The 22,574-nt window shown below is 35.8% G+C and overlaps 1 protein-coding gene across 9 annotated transcripts in view; it reads left to right on the top strand.

Moving 5' to 3' along the window:
• The window catches only part of CACNB2 (calcium voltage-gated channel auxiliary subunit beta 2), a 247,233-nt gene that overhangs the window by 194,733 nt on the left and 29,926 nt on the right, over positions 1–22,574 (top strand). For 6 of the 9 annotated variants that reach the window (XM_088057193.1, XM_088057196.1, XM_014248537.2 and 3 more), the window contains 6 exons: positions 7,014–7,136; positions 11,433–11,569; positions 13,427–13,503; positions 17,325–17,458; positions 20,856–20,936; positions 21,214–21,272. In XM_088057193.1, the coding sequence (XP_087913319.1) occupies positions 7,014–7,136; positions 11,433–11,569; positions 13,427–13,503; positions 17,325–17,458; positions 20,856–20,936; positions 21,214–21,272 (611 nt within the window). Of the gene's footprint in view, positions 1–7,013; positions 7,137–11,432; positions 11,570–13,426; positions 13,504–17,324; positions 17,459–17,603; positions 17,624–20,855; positions 20,937–21,213; positions 21,273–22,574 lie in introns of all 9 variants that reach the window. The other 3 variants (XM_088057200.1, XM_088057204.1, XM_088057216.1) reach the window with 1 other exon arrangement.

The raw sequence follows: 22,574 nt of genomic DNA on the forward strand, positions 1-22,574 counted from the left end.
TTCAAGTTTAACAAATACTCGTTTACCACAGCTTTGAATGTGCTGTGCATATGTGGTCTGTGTTTATGTAATCTGTATCTAGGCTGTCAGGGAGATTTGCAGTATAGATGCCATTTTAATTTAAAAATGAGAAGTATCTCAGATAGTGCAAGTCCTATATAAACAATATATACCCAGGTGAGGTATAAGGTAACATAAGCTATGGCCATAAAATGTAATCATTTGCAAGGGGCAGGAGCCTTAAGGCAGCTGTAGTGTTTATCATATCCTTACATAACTTCTCAGTTTTAGTTCAGCTTATGAGTTAAGAGCTAATAGAACATTTGGCTTTTCAGACTCTAAAATATCATCCTTGGAACATATAACGATATAATTCCTGGAAACAGCAGTCTAGCTACAAAATGTATGTTTTGCATAATGGAGGTTGGTTACTTAGAAAAACATGCTTAAAATATTGTATAGAAGTGAAACATTTTAACAAACATTAACCTTTGATTCTAGCAGTTGTAGAGACTTTGTGATCCAACTGAAAAAATGAAGTGCAGAATTAAATATTCATAAATATTGGAACCAGCAAAAAACCTCGCATGAATAACACTGAATTAAGAAACAATTTGAGCAAAACAGCATTTTTAAAAGATATTTTGGTAGTAGTGTCTACATTTTTAACCATTGCATTGCTGATTTATTTAGTGTTTGCTTTAGCTTGCTGTGTCACAGAATTTTGCTTTTCCTTGAAAAGTTTTGTTTGTGAAGAGCCTGAAAATGTTACTGTAAATCTTTTCTCGATGTGAACCTCAGTTTAGCCAAAAAGCTAACTGCTAAAATGCTGTCTCATAAGCTTAAGATGTCTCATAAGCATAAAACATCGTCATTGTGACATTGAAAAAAGAACTTGAAATCCCAGCATAGTATTTTTATTGCAAATGACAGTTTTCATCTGTTGGCTTTTGCTGCCAGAATAAGCATGTTTTCAGTAAGCACAAACAGACTTTTTCAGCTGTGCTGGTTTCCAGCGGTTCCCGTTAGCTCCCCAAGTGGGTGGTGTGGAAGAGCCACCTTTCTGGCACACTTGCATGCAGACAACACATGGCCACCATTGAGTTTTGGCATTATGCTCTAATAAAAAAACCCTGCTCATATGAGAAAGCTTGGTGTGCGTCAGTACAGCTATTTCAGTCTTTGCTGCCTCCTGAGCTGAATGTCAACCAACATTGGTGACTCTATTAAAATACGATTTTGCAAAAGGAAGTAAGAAACATGACTTTCAAGCTGTGTGTGAAGATGAGCTAAAATAGTAACAAAAGTATCTCTGGAGAGTACTAGAGAACAAAAAAATAATTCTCTGAAATCTACCTATTGTTAAGAAAAAATGGGTCTGGCAGACTCTCTTTTGTACCAGCTGGATGTGTTAAATTTTCCTTCTTTCCAACATTGAGAACAGGCGTTGCTGTAGGAGGGATTCCAAGGAACTTGAAGGATTCAAAGGTTTCCTCAGAAAGTTTCTCCAATGATCCTTGATCCTAAGAAAAATCAGAATTAAGCTTTAATAGCTTTAATAGCTGAGTTTCTGTGCAGCAACCCTTACAGTTTGTGTCGAGTCCAAGCGGGAGGCTGATGGTGTGGGGGGCTCGCGCGACAGACACCAGTCCTCACTGGCTGCTCCTGCAGAAGGCACCAGAGACCAGCAGTTGTGTCCTAGGCAAGAATTCAGGGAGCCAACCCATTGTAAAGTAGCAGAGGAAGCACCGGTAATGGCTGGACATAGTTCACGTTGCCCTAATTTTGGAAACAGATGGGAAAATGTACTCAGATCAAATAATTTTGTGTTTAGCTACTTCTCTCCCAGACCCTTCTGAAGGGATCTTTGCTATCCAAAGCCATTATAATACAAAAGAGTTTGGATGTCATTATGCCACTGTACTAGGGCTGCTAGTTATTAACTACAATTGTACTGTGTTTTGTTCTCACACTGTACTTCTCAGCTCCTTTACTTTGTTGGAAGTCCTGAATACAACAGAAACTCTCTTTTTAGACTTACAATTAAAACTGGTAATTGATAAATTCTACTTGTAATAACACTTCATTTTGCTTGTACTGGACTATAAAACTAAGTATTTGTTTTCTTTTGTGTATTTCTCTGTTCCTCACTCACTGATATGTGAGAAAACCATAGTTCCTGTGTGTTTTTTTCACAACCACAGTGGTCAAATACTGGAGTAAGATGGATGGAGAGGTTATGTTGTTCTGTCCTTGGAGGCATTTAAGACTCATTGGGACACAGCCCCGAGCAGCCTGATCAAACAGGCCTTCTTTTGAGCAGGGGTTGGACTGAAAGACACCAGAGGCTCCTTCCTACCTCAGTTATTTTGTGGTTCTGGCTTCCTACCAGGCTTGTTTGGTACACACACTATGGCTGTAAAAGAAAGCCTGATTTTTGCTGGCAAGTCATATTTTTCATCACTGCTTTTAGTGACATCTGTATATGTTCCTAATTTTCTGTTGGGACATTCATAAATTGTCATTGGTTCCTTAGGAATGAGATTACTGAGCAGATGCTGGAGACTGTTAGAGATTGGATAATTTCTTATGTCATTATTCTCCAGCAATAATCAGCATTTAGGACAAAAATTTTCTGTAAATTGTTTGTGTTCTCAGGTGGGTTTAATTTTTCTTTCTTGTGTAATGGGTGCATGAATTAGTCTACAAAGTAAAAAAGGTAAAATAGAAAAGTTCTTTTATTATTTTTGTGTTTGCATTCTCAAGCTGCTTTTGTGACAGTATAGGTTTCATAACATTGAAGATTTCTTTGTAATAGTAATAAAAATCATGTAATTCTGTAAAACATAGAGGTTTTGAACTGCTTCTGATTTATGTATTTGACTCTATGTCAAAATATATAGCAGGGCAAAATAAAGGGAGATGTTTTCAACACAAGAGTCATTAGGTCATCACAGTGCTATTGATCTTTGTCCTATGTAGAATATTAATATTGTTGATGGTGCAAATACTGTATACAGGGCTACTCTGCGAAAATAGTGCTGAACACAAGTTGTCATCTGTCATATTTGCTCCCCACTAAGACTACAAGTGAATAGTTCAGTAGTAGCAGTAATCACCTTTCCTCAGATGAAAGAAATGGTGACTTTTTAAATTTTCATGAGTGCAAACTTGTTAGTGATTTGAGAGACACCCATTATATTCATTACCCAAGAGAAGAATTATTCCTTGCTTTCAGGATAGGGTTGCATGCATGTGTGAAAAGTGGATAGGATGAAGGATGGATAGTTTTATGTAGACATAGGGAGGGAATGAACTTGCTTTGAGACACATTTTTTGAACTTTAACACAGGCACCAACTTTGACAAGCATTTTGTCAAAATGGTAAGAGTCAGTTCTTGTCTTAGCTGGCACTGCTTTCATAAAAGTGCATTCTGATTTCATTTAAACTGGTCTAAATACAGAGGTGCCTCTATTATGGGGGTGATGTAACAGAGTAAGAAATAAAATGGGTCAGAGATCCAAGATCAAGCCAAATTTTAGATGTAAATGGTTTGGAGAATGCTGTCATCAGTTTTTCTACATCCTGGTAGTGGATGAGGAATGGAGATACTTTGATTATCAAGCAACAATTACAAAACTAGTAGCCATGAGGGGGATGACCTGTTCCGTGAGCAAATTCCATGACAGAAATTTTGTCTCCTTGACTGGGATCCCCAGGGGCTGCCTTCACTGGGTTTATTGCACAGTATAAAAAAATCTGAAATTAGTTACAGGAAAAAAAAGGTCCTGTCATGTTTTAAGTACATTACTAGAGAACAGATTGTATTATTTTGCTCTATTATTGAGTGAAATATTTCTTGAATACAAATTCAACCATGCTGGTATGAACTTGTTTAAACTGACAAATTGACTGAAACAGATACAATGTGCAAATGCTCATGTTTACATTCAATACAAGTTAATTATGGCACAAAGAAATATAAGTAGTAAGGTGTAATAATACTGTAAATAGTATGAAATTTTTAATGAGAGTTACTATGAAGATGTGTAAAGTAAATATAACTTGTAAAGGAAGAGGTGAGATCCCAATACAGAAAGAGAAAATTGAGTAGGGTTGCTCTAGACATACTTTATGTCGTTACCAAAAATGTATCCAGCCAAAGTTGGTTAAACAGTTGTTGAATAAGATTTTGTTGATTTATGTTCTTAGTTTATATCAGAATCTGAAATTGGTTCATGAAGAACCTCACTCCAGAGTGTGTTCCCTGCTGCCCTCATGGCATGGATGCAGGAAATGTCCATGGTCTGATTGTTCTCCTTGTGGGTTTATTAAGCTGGTTGAATGTTGTACGTTTACAGGAGAAAAAAAGAAAAATGAAGTGAAGGTGTTAATTTTGAAGATAAATGAACTATTCCAGGCTACTTTGTTTCTCTGGAGAGACACTACATATTAAATTTTTTGAACATCTGTGAACATCTGTCCCTGTAGTCCAGCCTGTGGATTAACTGAGTGCTAAACTGACATCCCATTTTCATGGAGATTAAGAGAATGAACAGCAAATGCTTAACTGCTTTTACCCAGTCTTATTTTAGAACTGCAGGGTATGTAAGCAAATGCTAGATACATTTTCAAATATACATGTGCATGTGTCAAATATTTTATTTTTTTTTTTTTATATAAGATCCTAATTACGTAACAACTGGGCTTTTTTTAGTTCAAGACAATGTAGTTTGGGAAAAGTACTTAATTTGATAATGCTATGAAACCTTCAGAATTATTTATTTATGTAAAAAGGCTAGCATTTAACTTCTAGAAATTAATTAGTTTTAAATATTCAATTAGATGAATTATTGTAATCTAATCCCATGATAATTTAGTCTCCCTTTCTACCAGTGTGACAAGTATCTAAAATGGGACATACCATTTCTGTGATTATCTGTAACTCAGTGTTCTGCTTTGTTTTTCTGATCAGAGTTTTCCTTTTTTTTTTTTTTTGATGGCATAAAATGACAGAGAATTTTCACCTACTACTTTTCTTTCATGTTAAGATACTTCTGGAGTAGTTTCTATTGTATTCTTTTTCTTGGGTAGTCAGGTGTTATCTTCTAACAGGAAATTTTAGATCACTTCTAAGAAGTGTGTCAAGGACATTAACTTCCTGCAGAAGTCTATTTGTTGCAATGCTGCTGAGATTTTAAAGTCTTAGTCAGCCTAAAGTCTTTTATCCACTGTTAGTTTTAGGAGTAAGTCACAGAGGTTAAACATTTTTTTTTTATATATATTTACTAGAGGATGTAGCAATGTGAGAATGGATAAGCAAGCATACTATCTCTCCTATCAGTGTTTGGCACAGATTGTTCCTTAATAGATCCAGGTTCCGAGATATATTTCTACAGTGTCAGGTCACTGTGATTTACAAAATTATCATTCTTAATAACAGGGAATGACTTACTTGATTATTTACTTTTTGATAGTAAGTATTGCTTAGGAGATTTGATAATTCAGTGCTTATTCGTATCTGTATTTTGAGTGGTGAAATTAGCAATAGCATAGAAAGCATCAACTCTATTAATCTGTAATTTTTATATTCAGGAAAGTTTTGAGGTTTTGTATGACTATTCAAACCCAGTAATTTATGGTATATTTTATTTTTAAGGAAGATTCATGATATCACTGAATCCAGTGCCTGTGTGATTCCTTTTTTCGTGGCATGACTAGTTCTGTAATATTTTGTTATCTTTTATGTATGGTAACAGTGGGAGTAACATGGGGAAAATTATAGAGGAGATTATTAAAATATGAGCTTGAGCTGTTAGGAAGTGGACATTCCCATTTTATCAACACTGCAAGATTTTTTAATTGATGTGCAGAAATGACCAAATTTTAGTTTTGGGTGATTTTTCTCATAAATGCCCAGTTTCAGAAATGTAATCACGAATACATAATCATATCAGGATGCCCTTCAGACCCTTTAGCTGGTTATGACAAAGTGGACTAAAGGTTCAGCCTGGAGTAGGACCGTGATGGGTCCTAGGGATGCTGTGATAATCTCTGTGAGGAGAGCAAGCTCAAGCTGTTGTTCAGCCTAGAATAAAGAAGAAAAAATGTTGTTCTCCTATAAAAGGGTTGTACCTTTGAGAAGAGGAAACCCTGTAGTCTGGGCTGAGCTGGATGGCTCTTTCTATTACCATACCTGTGCAGAGAGGTGCTCAGCACTGGTGGTGCTGGTAAGGAGAAGCTGTGCAGATGTGGGGCTTCTGTGACTCTTCTGGCAGCTGCTTCTTGGAAACAAAACTTGGGAAAATCCTCTAACTCACTGATGTCAGCTAGCAGCGTAAGAAAGAATTAGGGAAATAAACAGATCTCTCTGGCCAGTATTTGGTAATGACATGATGATCTCAAGACACTTTGCTCCATTCTCAGAGTGCAGTGAGATGATTTGCTTAGGCATCACTGGCAACTGCTGGCACCTCTCCTTCAAACTGGCAATTTCCCCAAGCAGTTCTTAGGGGGCTGAGGCTGTGAGGGCTGCACTTGTAGTACCCTTAGAATGATCTTGAGGTGACTGGCACATGGGTACCCAGACAAGAATGGTGTGGAAAGTGCAGTGCCACACTTTGCAGCCCCATTGTCTGTGGAGCTTAGGTTTTGTAGCTCTTGAAAACCTACCTCTTGCGGCAGCCCCCAAACACAGAACTTGCAGAAGAACTGCAAGCTGACAACATTATATGGATTGCCTAGCGGACTGTGATTACTAATTACTGGTTTGACTTACTTCAAATTAATTCAGAGCTCTGTCACTTACTAAAAATCCATGTTCTATGAAATGTGCTGATATTTATAACTAATGTCAATGAAAACTAGTCTTTATTATGCTTGGCATGGATGCATTGAGAGCTCTTTGTAATTTTTATGATTTTAAAAGCATAACATACAGAAATTGTGTCCCGTGTACGTATGTATGTGTTTGCAAGGGAAATCTTCATGATGTTCATCTTTTATTTTGCAGTCAAAACCTGTTGCATTTGCAGTTCGGACAAATGTTGGGTACAGTGCAGCCCATGAAGATGATGTTCCAGTCCCAGGCATGGCCATCTCATTTGAAGCTAAAGATTTTCTTCACGTTAAAGAAGTAAGTAAAACCAGAGAACTAAGTGAATCACTCTTTAAGGGAATACTTGAGTAATAGTGCTACTATTTTGCAATGTTGATAACACTTCACATTGCCAAAGCACTTTGCAAATGTTAAAGAAGGTAACAGTATATAAGGAATTGAATGTTCTTTTAAATGCTATTCTTGTAGAAGCAATGGCACAAATTTCTTACAATCAAATTAATGAGGATCAGAAAGCGAGTACTTTTCTTCTCTGGTAAAAATCACTTATTTGTAGGTTTAAATGCCTAGGTCTGACTATTCAAAGACTAAATATTTCTGGGTTTTTTCTAATCTGGTACTGTGAGGGTTTGTTGTGATTCAGCAGCCAAGGGTTGCTTTGCTTTTATTTGTGTAACTGCATCTCAATTAACATCAAAATCCTGAGGTCCCTGATTTTTTTAGTGAAGCTACTTCCCTGGCACAGACAATATTTAGTTAGGAGTTACATGCTGAAGAACTGGAAAGATGTTTCAAGATAATTGCAACTGTCAATAAATGAGCTTTGCATTTGCTGCATTGGTTTTGTTTTCCTGTAGTTTGGTTTTGACAATTTCAAATTTTTACAGTTTCAAACACCTAAAGTAATTTTCTTTTTCTGCTCCTTGCAAGACACTCCCAAACAAATAACTTGGTAACTTCCACAAGCAGGCCCTCCTCTGTAGCCTGCTGCTCCCTTTTGAATGACTCCTTCATTTTAAAACGTTTCCTAGCTTTTGGTCATATTCCATTATGGTTTGTCTCTAAACACCATGGCCCATCTAGATATGGAAATTTGTAGGAAAAGAAATAGAAAGCGAGTTTAAGGTTGAGAGCAACCTAGCCATGCATTTGAAATTATGTCTGCCTCATTTTAGACTATGAAAAATCCCTCAGTAGTTATGATTGATGATGCACAATGATTCTGCTAGCACAGGTGCTTTGGGGAAGAAAGAAACATTCCTAGCACAGAGATAGAAATACAGGCGGACAGAGACTAAAGAAACACAAGAAGCAGACTTGGCTAATGATTGCAATTTTCATTTATATTAAACACACCAAAAAAAGAGAATAATTTCAATTCAGCCTGTATATGGTGAAGGAAATATGCTCTCTGGCTGATCATAGTGTGAAAGAATTGTTCTGCTCTGTCTTGCAACAAAAGAAGAGATGAGCAAGCAAAGAGTCCTGGCAAGAGAAAACCATCAGCCTTCTCCAGTGAGTCTTGAGCACTGGAAAATACGGCTCAGTTTGGTTAGATCAAATGGTTTTGTGTAGTCATCTATTCCATCTGCACTTCAAATGAAGTGTTAATCTCAGACTTTACATCAGGTGTTTCCCCTATTTCCACATAAACCAGTCAGGGTTAGCAGTTTTCTGTTAAAAGTTAATGCATTTTTCTTCACAGCACAACTCAGTCTCAGATGTATATATCTGTGGGAGAAAATCTGGATGGAAAAGTCTCCTGAACTTTTCTGCATCTCCAAAATGCCTTGAAAGGAAGCTTAGCTCAGCTGAGTTCTTACATTGTGTCTGCATGCAGCACTGAGGGGTGGAAAAATAGATTAAAATATTCTTGAAACCGCAGGTGTAATAGAATAGGCATTCTGTGCTGATTGCCTTTAAAAACACCTGGTTTTCTCTGTAAGCTGTCAGGGAGAGGGGGTCTTCTGGTGCTAGCCCAGAGATGGGTTGGGAAGGGACCCTGGGACCAGGCCAGCTGCACTGCTGGAATGGTGAGATGGGAAGTGTTCCACAGGGAGTCAGACTTGGAAAGGAATCCATCCAGAAGGAGTCAAACTTGGAAATGGTTCCACAAGGAGTCAAACTTGGACTTAGTTTCTTGCCCTTCGTTCGGCAGCAGCTGTTGTGTCTGGGTGGGTTGAAGCTCCTTCAGAGGGTGCACCAGGCTCAGCCCTTCCCTGCGCAGCCACGTCCTTCCCCTCCATCTCTGTGCCATGCCCTGCTCATCCTCCAGGGCTCTGTATCCCATCAGGTATTGCTCCTTCAGTACTTCTGGTGCTCCCTGCAGTTAATGCTGGAGAAACTGAATCGTCCAAACTTTAATTATTTATACAGATTAAAGAAAAAACATATTAGACTATTAAATGCAGTGTTGCTTATATGCTTTATGCCTAGCTTGTTGCTAGAAATAAAGAAAGCGAAGTTAATATCCAGTAGCTTCTGCCTGCATAATGATGCCATACTGGACCAATTCTGTCCTCTTCTTGTCTCCAAGGGCTGTTCACCAATTTGTGTTGCTGAGAGGGCTCAAACAAGAAAAACCTCAGTTCAGAATGTACATGGAAAGTGATGAAAAGTGCTGCAGTGATTGAGTATGAGGAAAATTTATCTTCATTATTAGGTTACAGTCATTAAAACTCAGTACACATAAGGGTGACGGATCCCTTCCTGCATGAAGAAGCCGCAGCATCATAGTATCTTACAGATCTCTTGAGGCTTTGGTCATCGTTTTGCATTGTGTTTAATTAATTTTTGTGTTTCCCTTGGCACTCCAAACACAGGTGAATTACAGAGAATCACTCACCCCAGCCAGCACCTTGAGAGCTGGACACCTCTCTACCAAGATTTCAAAATAAAAATTAAAATTAGAAAATTTTATGTGTGGTATTATTCACTTTAAAAAGTATCTTATAGTTCTTGTATATTGATACAGCATTTATCTTTGAGACCTTGCAGAAGTGTATTCCACATGCTTTTATTTCTTTATGAAGAAATTCCTATGGATTTAGGATTTCTGTTCTGTAATAAAATTGTTGTGTGGTAATCTGTTGTACTGTAGGAGAAAAATAGCATCTGTTCAGATTTTAATTTAATGGTGGTTTTTAATTTTCTGTCTCTTACCAAGTTAATGATTTAGTTAGCCTTTTGTAATGAAAGGTTATAATTTTAATAGTACATTTCAGTCTAATACAACTTTGAGAAACTGCTATTCCTGTGAAATGCTGGTGTTCTTACTTTCTTACGAAGGCTTCCCATTGGATGAATATTATAGATTTCCTTATGTTTTATAAGCTTAAAAGTGATTTTTTTTTAATCTCTATTTTATTTGTTAGCTGGAATATCTCTTAGTCTCAAGCACCATAAGATTTTTAGAGTTGCCAAAGTGAAAGATAATACTGCAATATAGGTTGTGTACCAGTGATCCACCAATGGTGGTAAAACTAACTTATTTTTAGGGGAGTCCACACATTTTACATGTTTTACTCCTAACTGTACACTTGTTAAACCTACTTATTATATAATTAAATATGCATTATAATATCTACATTAATAGTTTCAGATTCAAGAAGGCTGCTTTCTTCACATTCAGGCATTCTCTTAAAGTTTCGTAAATATTCCAAATTACGCAAAATTCTTATTTGATGGTAGTTATTCCCATAGAACACCAAAAGTATTGTGTGTGGGCCCATAGTGACCTATTCTCCTTCAAAAATGATGAATAAATAAGAATGGAAAAAGCAAATAGTTCTCCTGTACAGACCTTTGCAAAACAACCAACCTCCCGCACACATGGTGGGGGGTGTGTATGAATAAAGGTGTTCAATTAAAGTAGTCAATATCTCATATTTAACAAAACTGCAATTCAGTTAATTGGACTATCTGGTGGTCTTGTGTAATTGTTAGGCTGTTTTACTTATCCAGAGATATTCATTCCTTGTGTATCTATCATAGTAAGTTTAAGATGCAGATCACATGAGCTATCTGAAGTAGGTTATATATAAGTAGCTGAATTCAGTCATATTTCAGAAGATTTTAGTGAGAAGTGGGGGAATTTGAGAAGTAGTATTTTTTTTCATTTAAACAGAGAACTGAATAAAATAGAATAAGAAAAATAGATTATTGCAGAGCTATAAAAATTGTAGCAGTAGGTGAGAGTAGATCCTAAGTCTCTGGTGTCCACCAAGGAGAACCACGAAGGGAGAACAAAAGCAGCTCTCATTTATGAGAGAGGAAGACTAGGAAGCAAGAAAAAATAAAGATGGTGAAATGGGTAGGAATAAAAACCACAGAGAAACATGAAATCTTTGCAGGAAGGTTTCCACTTAAGTACTGTGGATTTTCATAATTTGAAAGGAATAATTATTTTAATGTATTTCTGAATATTACCACAATTCTTAATTGCCATAATAACATAGCACAGTGATTAACTGCCAGGAAGAATGACAAAAAATAGCATAGCTGAAAATTAAATCTAATAACAAAGTTATCCTACATCCAGTAATTTCTCAGCATGTTACTTTTTTTTTTTTTTTTTTTTTTTTTAATCTGTAGAAATTTAATAATGACTGGTGGATAGGACGATTGGTAAAAGAAGGCTGTGAAATAGGATTCATACCAAGCCCAGTCAAACTAGAAAACATGAGGCTGCAGCATGAACAAAAGGCAAAACAAGGAAAATTCTACTCCAGGTAATAACAAGAAATCATTGATAATAGCAACATTGTCTGTGACACAACTTGTAAATTGATGCTGTGTATCGGTCATATATATGCTTAATTATTGTTAATGGCAGCTACAAACATTTTTAATCAATGAAGAATTTATATATATATAATTATATATCTAAAATAATTATGTAATATATAATGAATTATATAATTTATTGTATAATATACAATTTTTATATATATTAGATTGTTAATTCATAAGCTTATTAGTGTCATTGCTATTCGAGGGGAAAAATAGATATTTAGATGAGTGATCTGTGGTGGCCTACAACTGAAATAGTTTCCTTCTTTTTGTCATAATATAGTTGCTAATATACATTGCAGTAAGTACATTTACTATGTGCTAGTAAATTTTTTGACTTAAAATTGATTTATCTAAATTCTGTAGCATGTTTTTACTTGTTTTGATGATCTTGCTATTTCTAAACACATTTAAAGCTCATTTTAGAAATTAGAGAAAATGTTAAAATTAATTTACTTGTAAGCCAAACCCAGTGCCTGTTAGTTAGCTTGTAGGGAAAAAATAGTCTTGTCGAATTCATTGCCTAGAAATACAGTTTTTCAGAGCACTACATTTCATGGAAGTTTCATGTCACGTCATCTGTTATCTCTGACTGCAGTCATCGTTGCATAAGAAAAAGGATTGTTTCTAGATATTCTTAACAATACTACAAGATAGAATAACGTCACCTTTACTGTAGAATTCTTAATAAAGTAGTTTTCTAGTAACACCTGTAGAAACAAGTGTCACTTGTTCCCCTTTGAGTATAAAGGAAACAAATATTCCCAGTGTATTTGAGTGGGATGGACCAGGAGTTGGGCTAGGAACCATTCGGGAAACCAGAAATGCTCTCCTATCTCTGTAGGAAGGGCAGCAGTGTTTGTAGAGCATTGTCTCAAGTAGGACACCGTGACTGTGCAGTGCTCAGCTGCATTCACCAGCTGTGAAATGCCTTTCCCATGAGAGTGCTGTCCTCAGCAGAAGGATGCTGGATTCCTTATTCCTCCAGTGACACTTCTGGGACAGCCAGATCTGTCCCAGTGATTCGGTTCCTTTCCAAATCACAGAGGCTTCCATTCTTCAGAAATTCTCAATGAAGATAACATTGTCCTACACCACAAATGCATTTACTTAGTGCCTATTAATATTTTAAAATAGGGGAAGTGCAAAACAATGCTATCACATAAATTCTTTGAAGAGTGAAATAACCTTTCTTACATCTTTTCTGAGCTTTTTTCATTATGGTAACTGAAATAAAAAAGACTAGAACTGGTGTTTCATTTTCACAACTTGGATAGGTTTTTACAAGGCTGAACTTGGCAAAACCTTAGACTGCTTTTACTTTGAGAAACTTTTTCTCAAGTGCTAAATTACATTGAGAAAGCAAAAGAATTTTTACGTTAACTAAATTGAAAAGATGATAAACACAGTCTTATCTTCATTAGGAATTTATCAGTAACTCCTCAGCTGAAGGAAAAAGATATGCTCACTGGCTTAAGAATTACTCTTATTAATGGGTAGTAATATTAATTAATATATACTAGTAGCCATATTAATTATTGAATTGCATTAAGATCATGAGGAAGTGAGAGCAGCAGAATGAATTGCACAGCAGCACAGGAAATATGATTGATGTTTGCAGTTCCTCAGGTCTCAAAATGTACATGCATTTTGTGTGAGATGTATATTTTATACCACTGCCAGAAATACTGTTTGTGTCACAGCTAACATCTCATTTAAAAAGCAGATAATAAGTAAACTAGATTAAATACTGAGAAAGCTACAGAACTTCAAACTAATTTATTACTTTACTCCAGTAAATCAGGAGGAAACTCTTCATCCAGTTTGGGTGACATCGTTCCTAGTTCCAGAAAATCAACGCCTCCATCATCTGGTGAGTAGGTTGTGAACCCCTCAGTAAAGAGAATCATGGACCTAATCTGTTAAAATTCATGGACCTTTAGACCTCTTCTTCTTATTCCCCATTCTTCATAGGTAAAACCCTAGGGATGCATTACCAGATAAGGCTGGTTTGGGGTGGTTTAAAGTGTCACTTTTTGAAGTAATGGAGTCAATGCCAGCAAGTTCAGGCAGTGATAGGGCTGTTGAAGCACAAAATTCCCTCTTTGCTTTTACCACAGAGTTTTGTAGCGAAGACGTAATAGATCTGTGATACTGCATTACAGTAGGATAGTGGAAGGTTTGGTCTGGTCTGAGTACTCCTACTGAACAATAAGTACTTTCTTGTACAGGAGGAAAAACAGCAATAAAAATAGAAGTTCCTGAGAGGTTTCTGCAGTAGCATCAAGAAAGGCATTATTTTAAAACATCAGGAACACTTAGTTTCACAATTCTGATCACGAGGGTGTGCTTCACGTAATTCTAGGATACTGGATATTTTTTGCCTTTGACAAATTTTTCAAAAATACTATTTTGTACATAGAGCATCAACATACAGATTTAACTTTAGTTAGGTTGGATTCAATATCAAATGATATGAAGTAAATACTTGGCAAATGGGAGGATGCTGGCATTAGCTCCATAAAAAAAGCACAGCAGAAGATCACAAAAATAATTTCTATGGAATTCAGCTACTGTGTTGCTGGATGTTTTATCTTCCCATGTTTTCTGAAAACAGAAAATATTAATGAGTGTTGCTAGTGCCTTGTATACCAGGGCAAAGAGATGGATCTTTCAATCATATTCATTTATATGGAGTCTGGTCTACAGAGCAGGCATCTTAAAATGAGCCTGAAGGTTTTAAAGTATTTACTTGGTCATTTAAAAGGGAGACAGAGAAATTAAATCATGCTTTGGTAGTGGCTTCATTTGGTTCAATTAATTGAAAAATACATCTGTTTTGTGAAACCTTGGATTTGTTAGTAACAACCAACTTTATTACAATTGCAGTTTGTTTATAAAAGTTCCACCTCAGTTGAACTTCTCTTTTATTTTGAAAATATTGTATTAGTTTACTAACGTGTGTCTTTAACAGGAGTGTAGAACACACCTTAATCTTTTATTTTCTGATGGCTTTAAACTGATATATTTACTGTTAAGGCCAACTTTTTCAACAACTGCATTTCTGTAGTAAAATTGTCCATGGACTTATATTGTAATCTTAGAGCATCTGAAATTCTGTAATAATATTTGCTATCAAAAAAACACTTGAAGATCAGTACATATATATTTCCAGAATGTTGCACAGAATTTAGAGTTAAAAGCACAGATATCACCTAGATTACCAGCTGACTGATTGCTACCCATCCTCTAATTTTCATTGCATTGAGTTGTTTCTTCAGATACTGTCTTTCAAGAGAAAGAAGGAAATCTGTTAAAGTTTATTCAGTTACAGTGAAGATTTGGAAAATATGTATGGATAGTGCACATTAGCTTGTCCTGTGATCGCAAGATTTTGAGTTTACATTTTTTTTTGTTAAGACATCCCAAGAAAGGTGAAAGAAGCATAGTTTGTGACTAAAATAAGAAAAGTGACTTCGCAATTATTACTACCGCACCTCTATTTGAAAATATAATCAATTGTAAATACATCAGTTATTTAATGAGTTGAAGAATACTAAGTTAATTTCATTTTTTCACTTTGAGTCAGGGATAGGGTTTTTTCAATATAAAATAGTGCCACAGAAAAGCCAAAACAAAACAAACTGACAAACAAGATGAAGAACCAGTGAGAAACAAATGAAAGAGAGGCTCATATCCATTTAAATAATCAATATTGATATAGCAAATAATCTATACAATCCTGTTAGGCCACCAAACTGGGTAAGAATAATCCTGAAAATGACTGAAAAAATCCCAATGAACTAAAGATAGTTAACAGTGAAAGAACTGTCACAGGAGATGTTCCATAGTGTGAAGACTGAAAATGAAAAAAGGAGATATTGGTAACTAGCTGACCAAATTCTGCATTTCTTTCTTACAGGAAAAGCTTAAGGTAACTGGTTTTTCTTTACTGACAATTTCGGTTGATCATAGAACCAAAGGAGTTTTAATATGTCTTGTTGTGAGTGATTTGCAGCATCTATGCTGGCCTGCATTCAAAAAAAGATAATATGTTCTTTTTTTACTTATGAAGAGGATGAAGGAACAGTGTTGCTAGAAGAAAATGTTACATGATTTCTGTGGCTGTTTTTAGGAGCAGGATTATAGAAACAGGATGCGGATCTACTCACTGGGTTTTTCCTGGGAAGGGCAGACTCAAAAGCACAGTAACTCAGGGAATGTCAGGCATCAAGGCATTATATCTGTGGATAATTCAAATGGGAAATGTATTTTATGCAAACAAAAGAGATCACTGCCCCAAGTGTCTTTTTTATCAGTAGCTCCACGTAGGCTTGACAGAAATATTTATTTGTTACATAATTTAATAGCACATGCCACTGTATTAGTTGGTATCCCACTCATGAAGCAGATGAAATCAGGTCACTAAGATGGTTTCATAATAGTTTGCAATGATTAATTAAGGGTTTGGATAAAGTCAATACAAATTATTCTGCTTACAGATCTATTTAGGGTTAGGCTAAGTTCGACATAATGGCATGGTAAGATAAACATGTGTTACCAGAGGGAGTGCAGAGGTGGGTGAGATCTTCACACACGAGGGGGATGTTGTACATGTTTGTGGTTCAATTTTCTGCATCCACTTGCTTTCTGAAGACAAGCTTAAATCCCTACTTAAGATCAGGATTAATTGTTGTAAACAAGAAAGGTTTTGTTTGGTTTTGTTTCATTTTAGATGTAGTTGGCAGGTATCTGTTCTACTCAGCATTCAGGATAATATGACTTTGCATTTTGAAAGTGTATTTATTACTGAGTCTGTGAGGATTCCTGTTGAAACTGTTACTACTTTCTTGCTAAAAGGTATAAATAATTTGTAGTTATGGTATAAGCACTTTTTTTTATATTGATTGTATTGTATAGATTGAACAGCAAAGGTTTATTGTATTCACTTCCATTTTACCTTGCCTACATCCTCTCTCTTTACATAGGATCCATGTCTCTGAGCCAAGCTGGGATAAATTTCCTTTCTTCTGCTATCGATTCTTTTTTGTTTTCATTTTATTAGTAGATCTGTGTTTAATTATTCCTAATAAATGTATCATATGAGTACAATGCATTTTTATTTACAGAGATTAAAAATGCCAATTGTAGTCCATCCCGAGATAAATGTAGATAACATGGTACCACTATCTAGCTCATTTTGTCATCAAAAGTGATTTTTCTTCTACTTCTTCATGTCCCATAGATACAGTAGTGGCATTTCAAATTTCAATTGATGATACCCATTTTCAATTAGTGTTCATTGCTATAAAATAATCTAAATGTTGCTGACCAAGTTCTGTTGTTTACATTGGTGGAAGTCTTACCTATTCCAGTGAATACTTTGGATTTGTACCAGTGTAACAAGAACAAACTTGGCCATTTGACTATTTTGTAAGTATTACAGTAGCTATTACAGATTGCCTTCTGTCTTCTAATCCTAATGTACTGCACCTTTAAATTTTTCCCTTTGTTTAATTGTGTTTTTTTTTTTCTCATGGTTGACTTTTAATTTTTATTTATTTATTAATTTATTATTTATTTATTTATTTATTACTCTGGACAGTTTTATTTCTCTTTACCTGTAATTTCCTTTTTAACCTATCTTTACTTTCCCTGTCATCTGATAATTCTGAATTGTTTGTCTATATATAGCTGTAGACATAGATGCCACTGGCTTAGATGCAGAAGAAAATGATATTCCAGCAAATCATCGCTCCCCCAAACCCAGTGCAAACAGTGTAACATCACCCCACTCCAAAGAGAAAAGAATGCCCTTCTTTAAGAAGGTAACACCGACTTCCAAGCTCCCATCTGTCCACCTGCTCACCTGCACTGCGTCGCATTTCTAGTCCTGTTAACTGTCTGTGTCCTTTGACAAGCCAATAACATGCATGCTTTGTTGTTCTTTGTTTCTTTTCCATGCTGCTGTAGCTAAGCAGAAGCAGAAATCGGTAAGTTTATATCGACACTGCCTGTGTGTATCCTGCCACTGGCATCATTAGCATTATGACTCCAGATTAACAATGCAGCTGTTCTAGAATTAAGGATGGAGAGATGTGTTGAGCTGATAGTGGATTCATTACAGGAAAACAGGCAAAAGTTCAGTGTGTCTGTGAAACTGCTATGTACTTATCCTTTTTGATGGAATAATAGGACACACTTAGAAGGGCTTCTAAATGTTTGAGAAAATTATTTCTAGCATTGTAATACACCCCTCTAGTGCATGTTTATTCTTTCTATATCTTTCTCAAGTTTGTTTTTTTTTTTTTCTTTATTACTCAGTCTGTTGAAATCATTATTGGAATCTATCAGATACTCAGTTTGGACATAGGAAACAAATTGTCAAATTTGTTGTGTTTTTAATTTTGTCTGTACTTAAGCTTCTAATTCCAAGCTTGCTTCCTAAGTGAAAAGTCTGCAAGTGCACAAGACCAATGGAAAACCTCAGACTCGTTTCGACAGTTTACTTCAAGTTTTTTCTGTTGTCATGTATAAATTATCAGCCAAATGTTCTTGCCATCCATCAGTGAGACTTTTTTAGTATCTCAGCTATTGGAAATGGTACTGGTGGTTCCCAGGAGAGCCGATGTCTCTCCATAGATAACCCAGATAACTACAGAATTACACAATTGGCATCCTGTTGCAAAAAGCTGCAATACATTCTTAGGACCTTTGCTGGAATAAGTTAGCAACACATTAGGTAGCAGCCAAACTCTGTAGTGAAATACTACATTTTGACTTTTTTGTTTTAAAATCTTTAGTCTTCATAGCTTTCATTCATTTGGTTTTAACTACTCACTTAAATCTACAGGTAATGACAGACTGTTCTAGTGCTTAAACAGTGCCAAGTGACATTGTTGTCCCTGCTGTGGATGCTCTTGTGTTTAATAACTAGATCTTTGTTTCTGTCTCTCTTTTCTTGAACTCTTTTATATAGTATTGAATCCTTCTCATTTCCAAAGTCACTACTATTGGCTTCAGTTTGGTCTTTTAAGCCTGGTGTGAAAATCTACAGCAGGTTCTTATTTCTGAGTCTTTTCTTACTTAATTTTATTTTTAATTGGATAAAAATTATAGGGAAGATTAATACATGTTGACATGTTATCTGCATAAGCATCTTTGAAAGATGGAGCTTCTAGATTAATTGCTTTAGACCTGGATGAGGTCTTTTTTTTAATTTGTGGTGCCTCTTTTCTTCCATGTCAGAATTATTACTATTGTTAGTGGAGTTTGTAATAGTGACATTTACAGTACGTACTGGATGGCCTTCCCAAAGTAATCTACATAGTCAAACCACTGAATAAAAGCCATATGGTCAAATCTGCCAGTTTTTATTCTGAGTTCATATTTGAACTTGAATCTGCAGTGAAAGCTGTCTAGTTCAGTGCCAGTCTCTTAGAAAATCTTACATTCTCTACTGCTAAGTTAAAGAACTTAAATGCTTCCATTAGATCACTTCTACTCAATTTTCTGCTGACAGCTTCATTATTTTAAGCTATAAAGATTAGAGGAAAAAATGCCCACTGCAACAGAACAGATTTTAAAAATACCCATATTCCATCAAATAAGGTAATTTCTATGCTTGCCCTGATCGTTGAATACCTGGTTAACTTCTAGCATGAATGCCTTTGGTTAAGTCAGCCACATTAAGACAAAGATCTGTTGCATCAGGGCACTCATGCTAAAAGCACTTGCACAACTGTAATGAATTTTTCTTTGAATCTGTCTCAAATACGCTTAGCAGATTATTAAAAATGTTAGCAAGAACAGTGGAGGGCTGTTTTTGGATACAGGCCCAGCCTAATTGCAGACATTTGCTTTGAAACATGTTGAGTCAGATTGTGTACTGTGAAAAATAAATTCATTTCACATGCTTATGATGCCTTGGGCACTGGTATTCATTCTCATGTTATTAATTATCTAGTGAAACTACAGGTAACAAAAAATAAATTACATTGAGGGACATTCACAAAAATGTTTTCTGTGTTTTAGACTGCTTTAGACTGCTGCTTGTGTAGCATTGTGTGCTGTCACTGTATAAATGTCTGTCTTTGTGGGTTTGTGTTTTGGAATGTGTATACTTATTTTAATGTTATTGCGAAACACCTTGGGATACATTGAGTTCTGGAACAATGAACAATGTCTGTATTCTGTGATCTTGACTGATGTATTTGTACTATGTAAGCATTGGAAAAATAGATCTGGCATTTCTTTTTCTGTAACACCCACACGTTTCTGGGTTTGGATTTCAATCTTCTTTCCCCCAAGACAAACCAAAACCTTCCTTATGAACGAAAAACTCTTTTTTGTAAGACCCCATTCATGGATATATATACTGAACAGCCACTTACTAAAGAAGGAAAAATACCAAACTCAATAGTTTATTTTTTTAAATTGTATTGTGATAACAATATAAAATTTTTGCAATCCTTTAAACGAGGCAATCTTTTTATCTCTGTGTGTCAGAATACTTTTTTAGAAATTGTGTATGATACATCAGTTAGTATTTTGGTAAATATGGTACTACCAGAATCCATTCTTGGGTGGTGACAAGAACTTCCCAAAGTGGAAGAAATGCTATCCCAAGCTCTGCTTATGATAATTTTCTAGAAATACTAACTTGATCAGTCATTACTTTGATTTAATTTGTAATTGAATTGTGGGTGCAAATGTGGATGTCAGACTAAGTACTGCCATGGGAATTTGCAGTGATGTCACAATGTTTTTTTAAGCAATGGGCAGATCTGAATGTTAAAAAAATAGATGGTTTGTGGGCTTTTTTCTCATCCTCTTTTATTTTTCTCTTTCATAATTTCCTATATAAAATTTCTGTTGAAAACATCTGTAGAATTTACCATTTCAATTAATTAGTTGTTGGAAATAACCTTTTAAATTTACAAGTTAGGAATTATGCAGTGGGAAATGTGCATGATCCAGTATAAGAGGTTTTAACTATCCAGAGAAAATATGAAAACAGTAAGAAACCCTAAAGTCAAAGAAAATTTTTTTCTAAAGAAATCCCCGAACCTCTTTTGTCCTTATCTTGTGCTACCAGTTTCTGGGAAAAGTTAATTAACCTGAGATTCCTGTGACATTGCTGGAAATTCAAAGTTCCTAATACTGTAAAGAGTATATAACATTTTCTCTAGGAGCCATGATGCTGAAAACCTTTTTTTTTTGCAGACAGAGCACATCCCTCCCTATGATGTAGTGCCTTCTATGCGACCAGTAGTTTTAGTGGGGCCTTCTCTGAAGGGATATGAGGTAATTGACTCAATGGTCTTGTTTTTGACAAAATACTGTGCTTCATTTGTATTTGATAATTTATAACATAGGCAAACATCAGACAGCTTTTTACTCCTATGGAATAGCTGCTTATTTGTATTTTATTTCATGTCAGAATTGAGATTAAGAATAAGTTGTGTTCCAATCCTGTTGTTCAGATACAAGATTTATTGTCAGCTTTATTATATAATAATATTAGCATTAAGTATTATGAGTTTCCTATGTGATTATTAATTTGTTGTTTTTTTCCTTCTAGGTAACAGATATGATGCAAAAAGCATTATTTGATTTTTTAAAACATAGATTCGAAGGGCGGTAAGTACTTTGCAATGCAAATATACTTCAGGTTCCATTTGGGTACTACCAGGTTTTTAAGAAATAATAACATGGGACAAAATTCGGAATGATAGCCAGTTCCTTGATCATTGGACTATAGTGTGGATTGGAAGTTTCCTTGACAGAACGTGCAGAGGCTGTGTTGCAGTGGGAAATGTTCTGGGGCATATATTTGTTGAGAGTGGAAGAAAGGATGTCTTCTTCTTGATGACTGTGACATGCACACTCCAAATTGCTAGATATTTGTCTACAGATTAAAAAGTTATTTTAAGTATTTTTTAAGTGATATCTCATCAATGCTTCCCAGGTTTTGAGCAAACTGACAAGAGCCACGGTTCCTCCTCAGCTCTACTTCCTTACTTGGCATCCAACTCAGAAAGAGTGATAATGGGATTCAGACTATCTGGTGTATGGGGTTGTCAAGCTTTTGATTCCTCAAGCTAGGAGCTTGGTTTGACCATAGTTCTGAGCTCTATAGTGGGAAGTTTCAAAAGGACTGGGATGAAGGGGTGGGGCCGTCCCCCACCTTGCAGAAATCTGGTCACCCTTGGCAGCAGAGCGGCTGCACTCGCTGGGTTCTGATCCGAGTGCTTGCAGCACGCGAGTCTGTAACACAATGGGATTTGTATTTGAGCCTTCAGGCATTTCCGTGGTGCAGATGTCAAATAATTGTCTCTAAAAGCATTGCTGTGGTCTATAACTCCAACATCACAGACCCGTGGAGCAGACATCAGATGCATTCTCCAGCCATGATTATATTGGTATTGGATCGAGCTCAAGATTAATAGGTTCTAGTGGGATGATAGTGGGAGGAAAAATTGTGAAAACAGGGAGATCTTATAATAATATCTGTAACTTCAAGGAATATTCTGTTTAGTTTGGAAGTGGGCAGATCCATAACACTACACTGTGTGTCCTGCTGCTGTCAAAACTTTGAAGAGGGAGCTTGAGTTTTTTGTCAATATCTTCAGTCCTTTAAAATACCAGGCATTGTGGTTTAATCTGGTGGATTTTCTCAGTCAGAATAATGATGTCAATGCCTAATCACTATGACTATATTAGTCATGATTGTCAAACCCTAGATAACACACCTTCAGAATTGGAAGTTAACAAAACATTTGTTGCAAGCAGAAGAGAATTATTTAATCTTTAAGTATTTTAGGGCATGTCAGATTTTCAGTTGTAGATCCCATTGTGGCAGGGTGAATCCATAAATACTCCAAATAAAATTTATGTCTATAGTAGCAGATTTGAAGCATCCCAAACTTCTGTAGCAATTGG

Source organism: Pseudopodoces humilis, chromosome 1 (genome assembly GCF_049639895.1).
Source record: "Pseudopodoces humilis isolate 2021_Gansu_Grassland_sample_001 chromosome 1, ASM4963989v1, whole genome shotgun sequence".
NCBI classification, from domain to species: Eukaryota; Metazoa; Chordata; class Aves; order Passeriformes; family Paridae; genus Pseudopodoces; species Pseudopodoces humilis.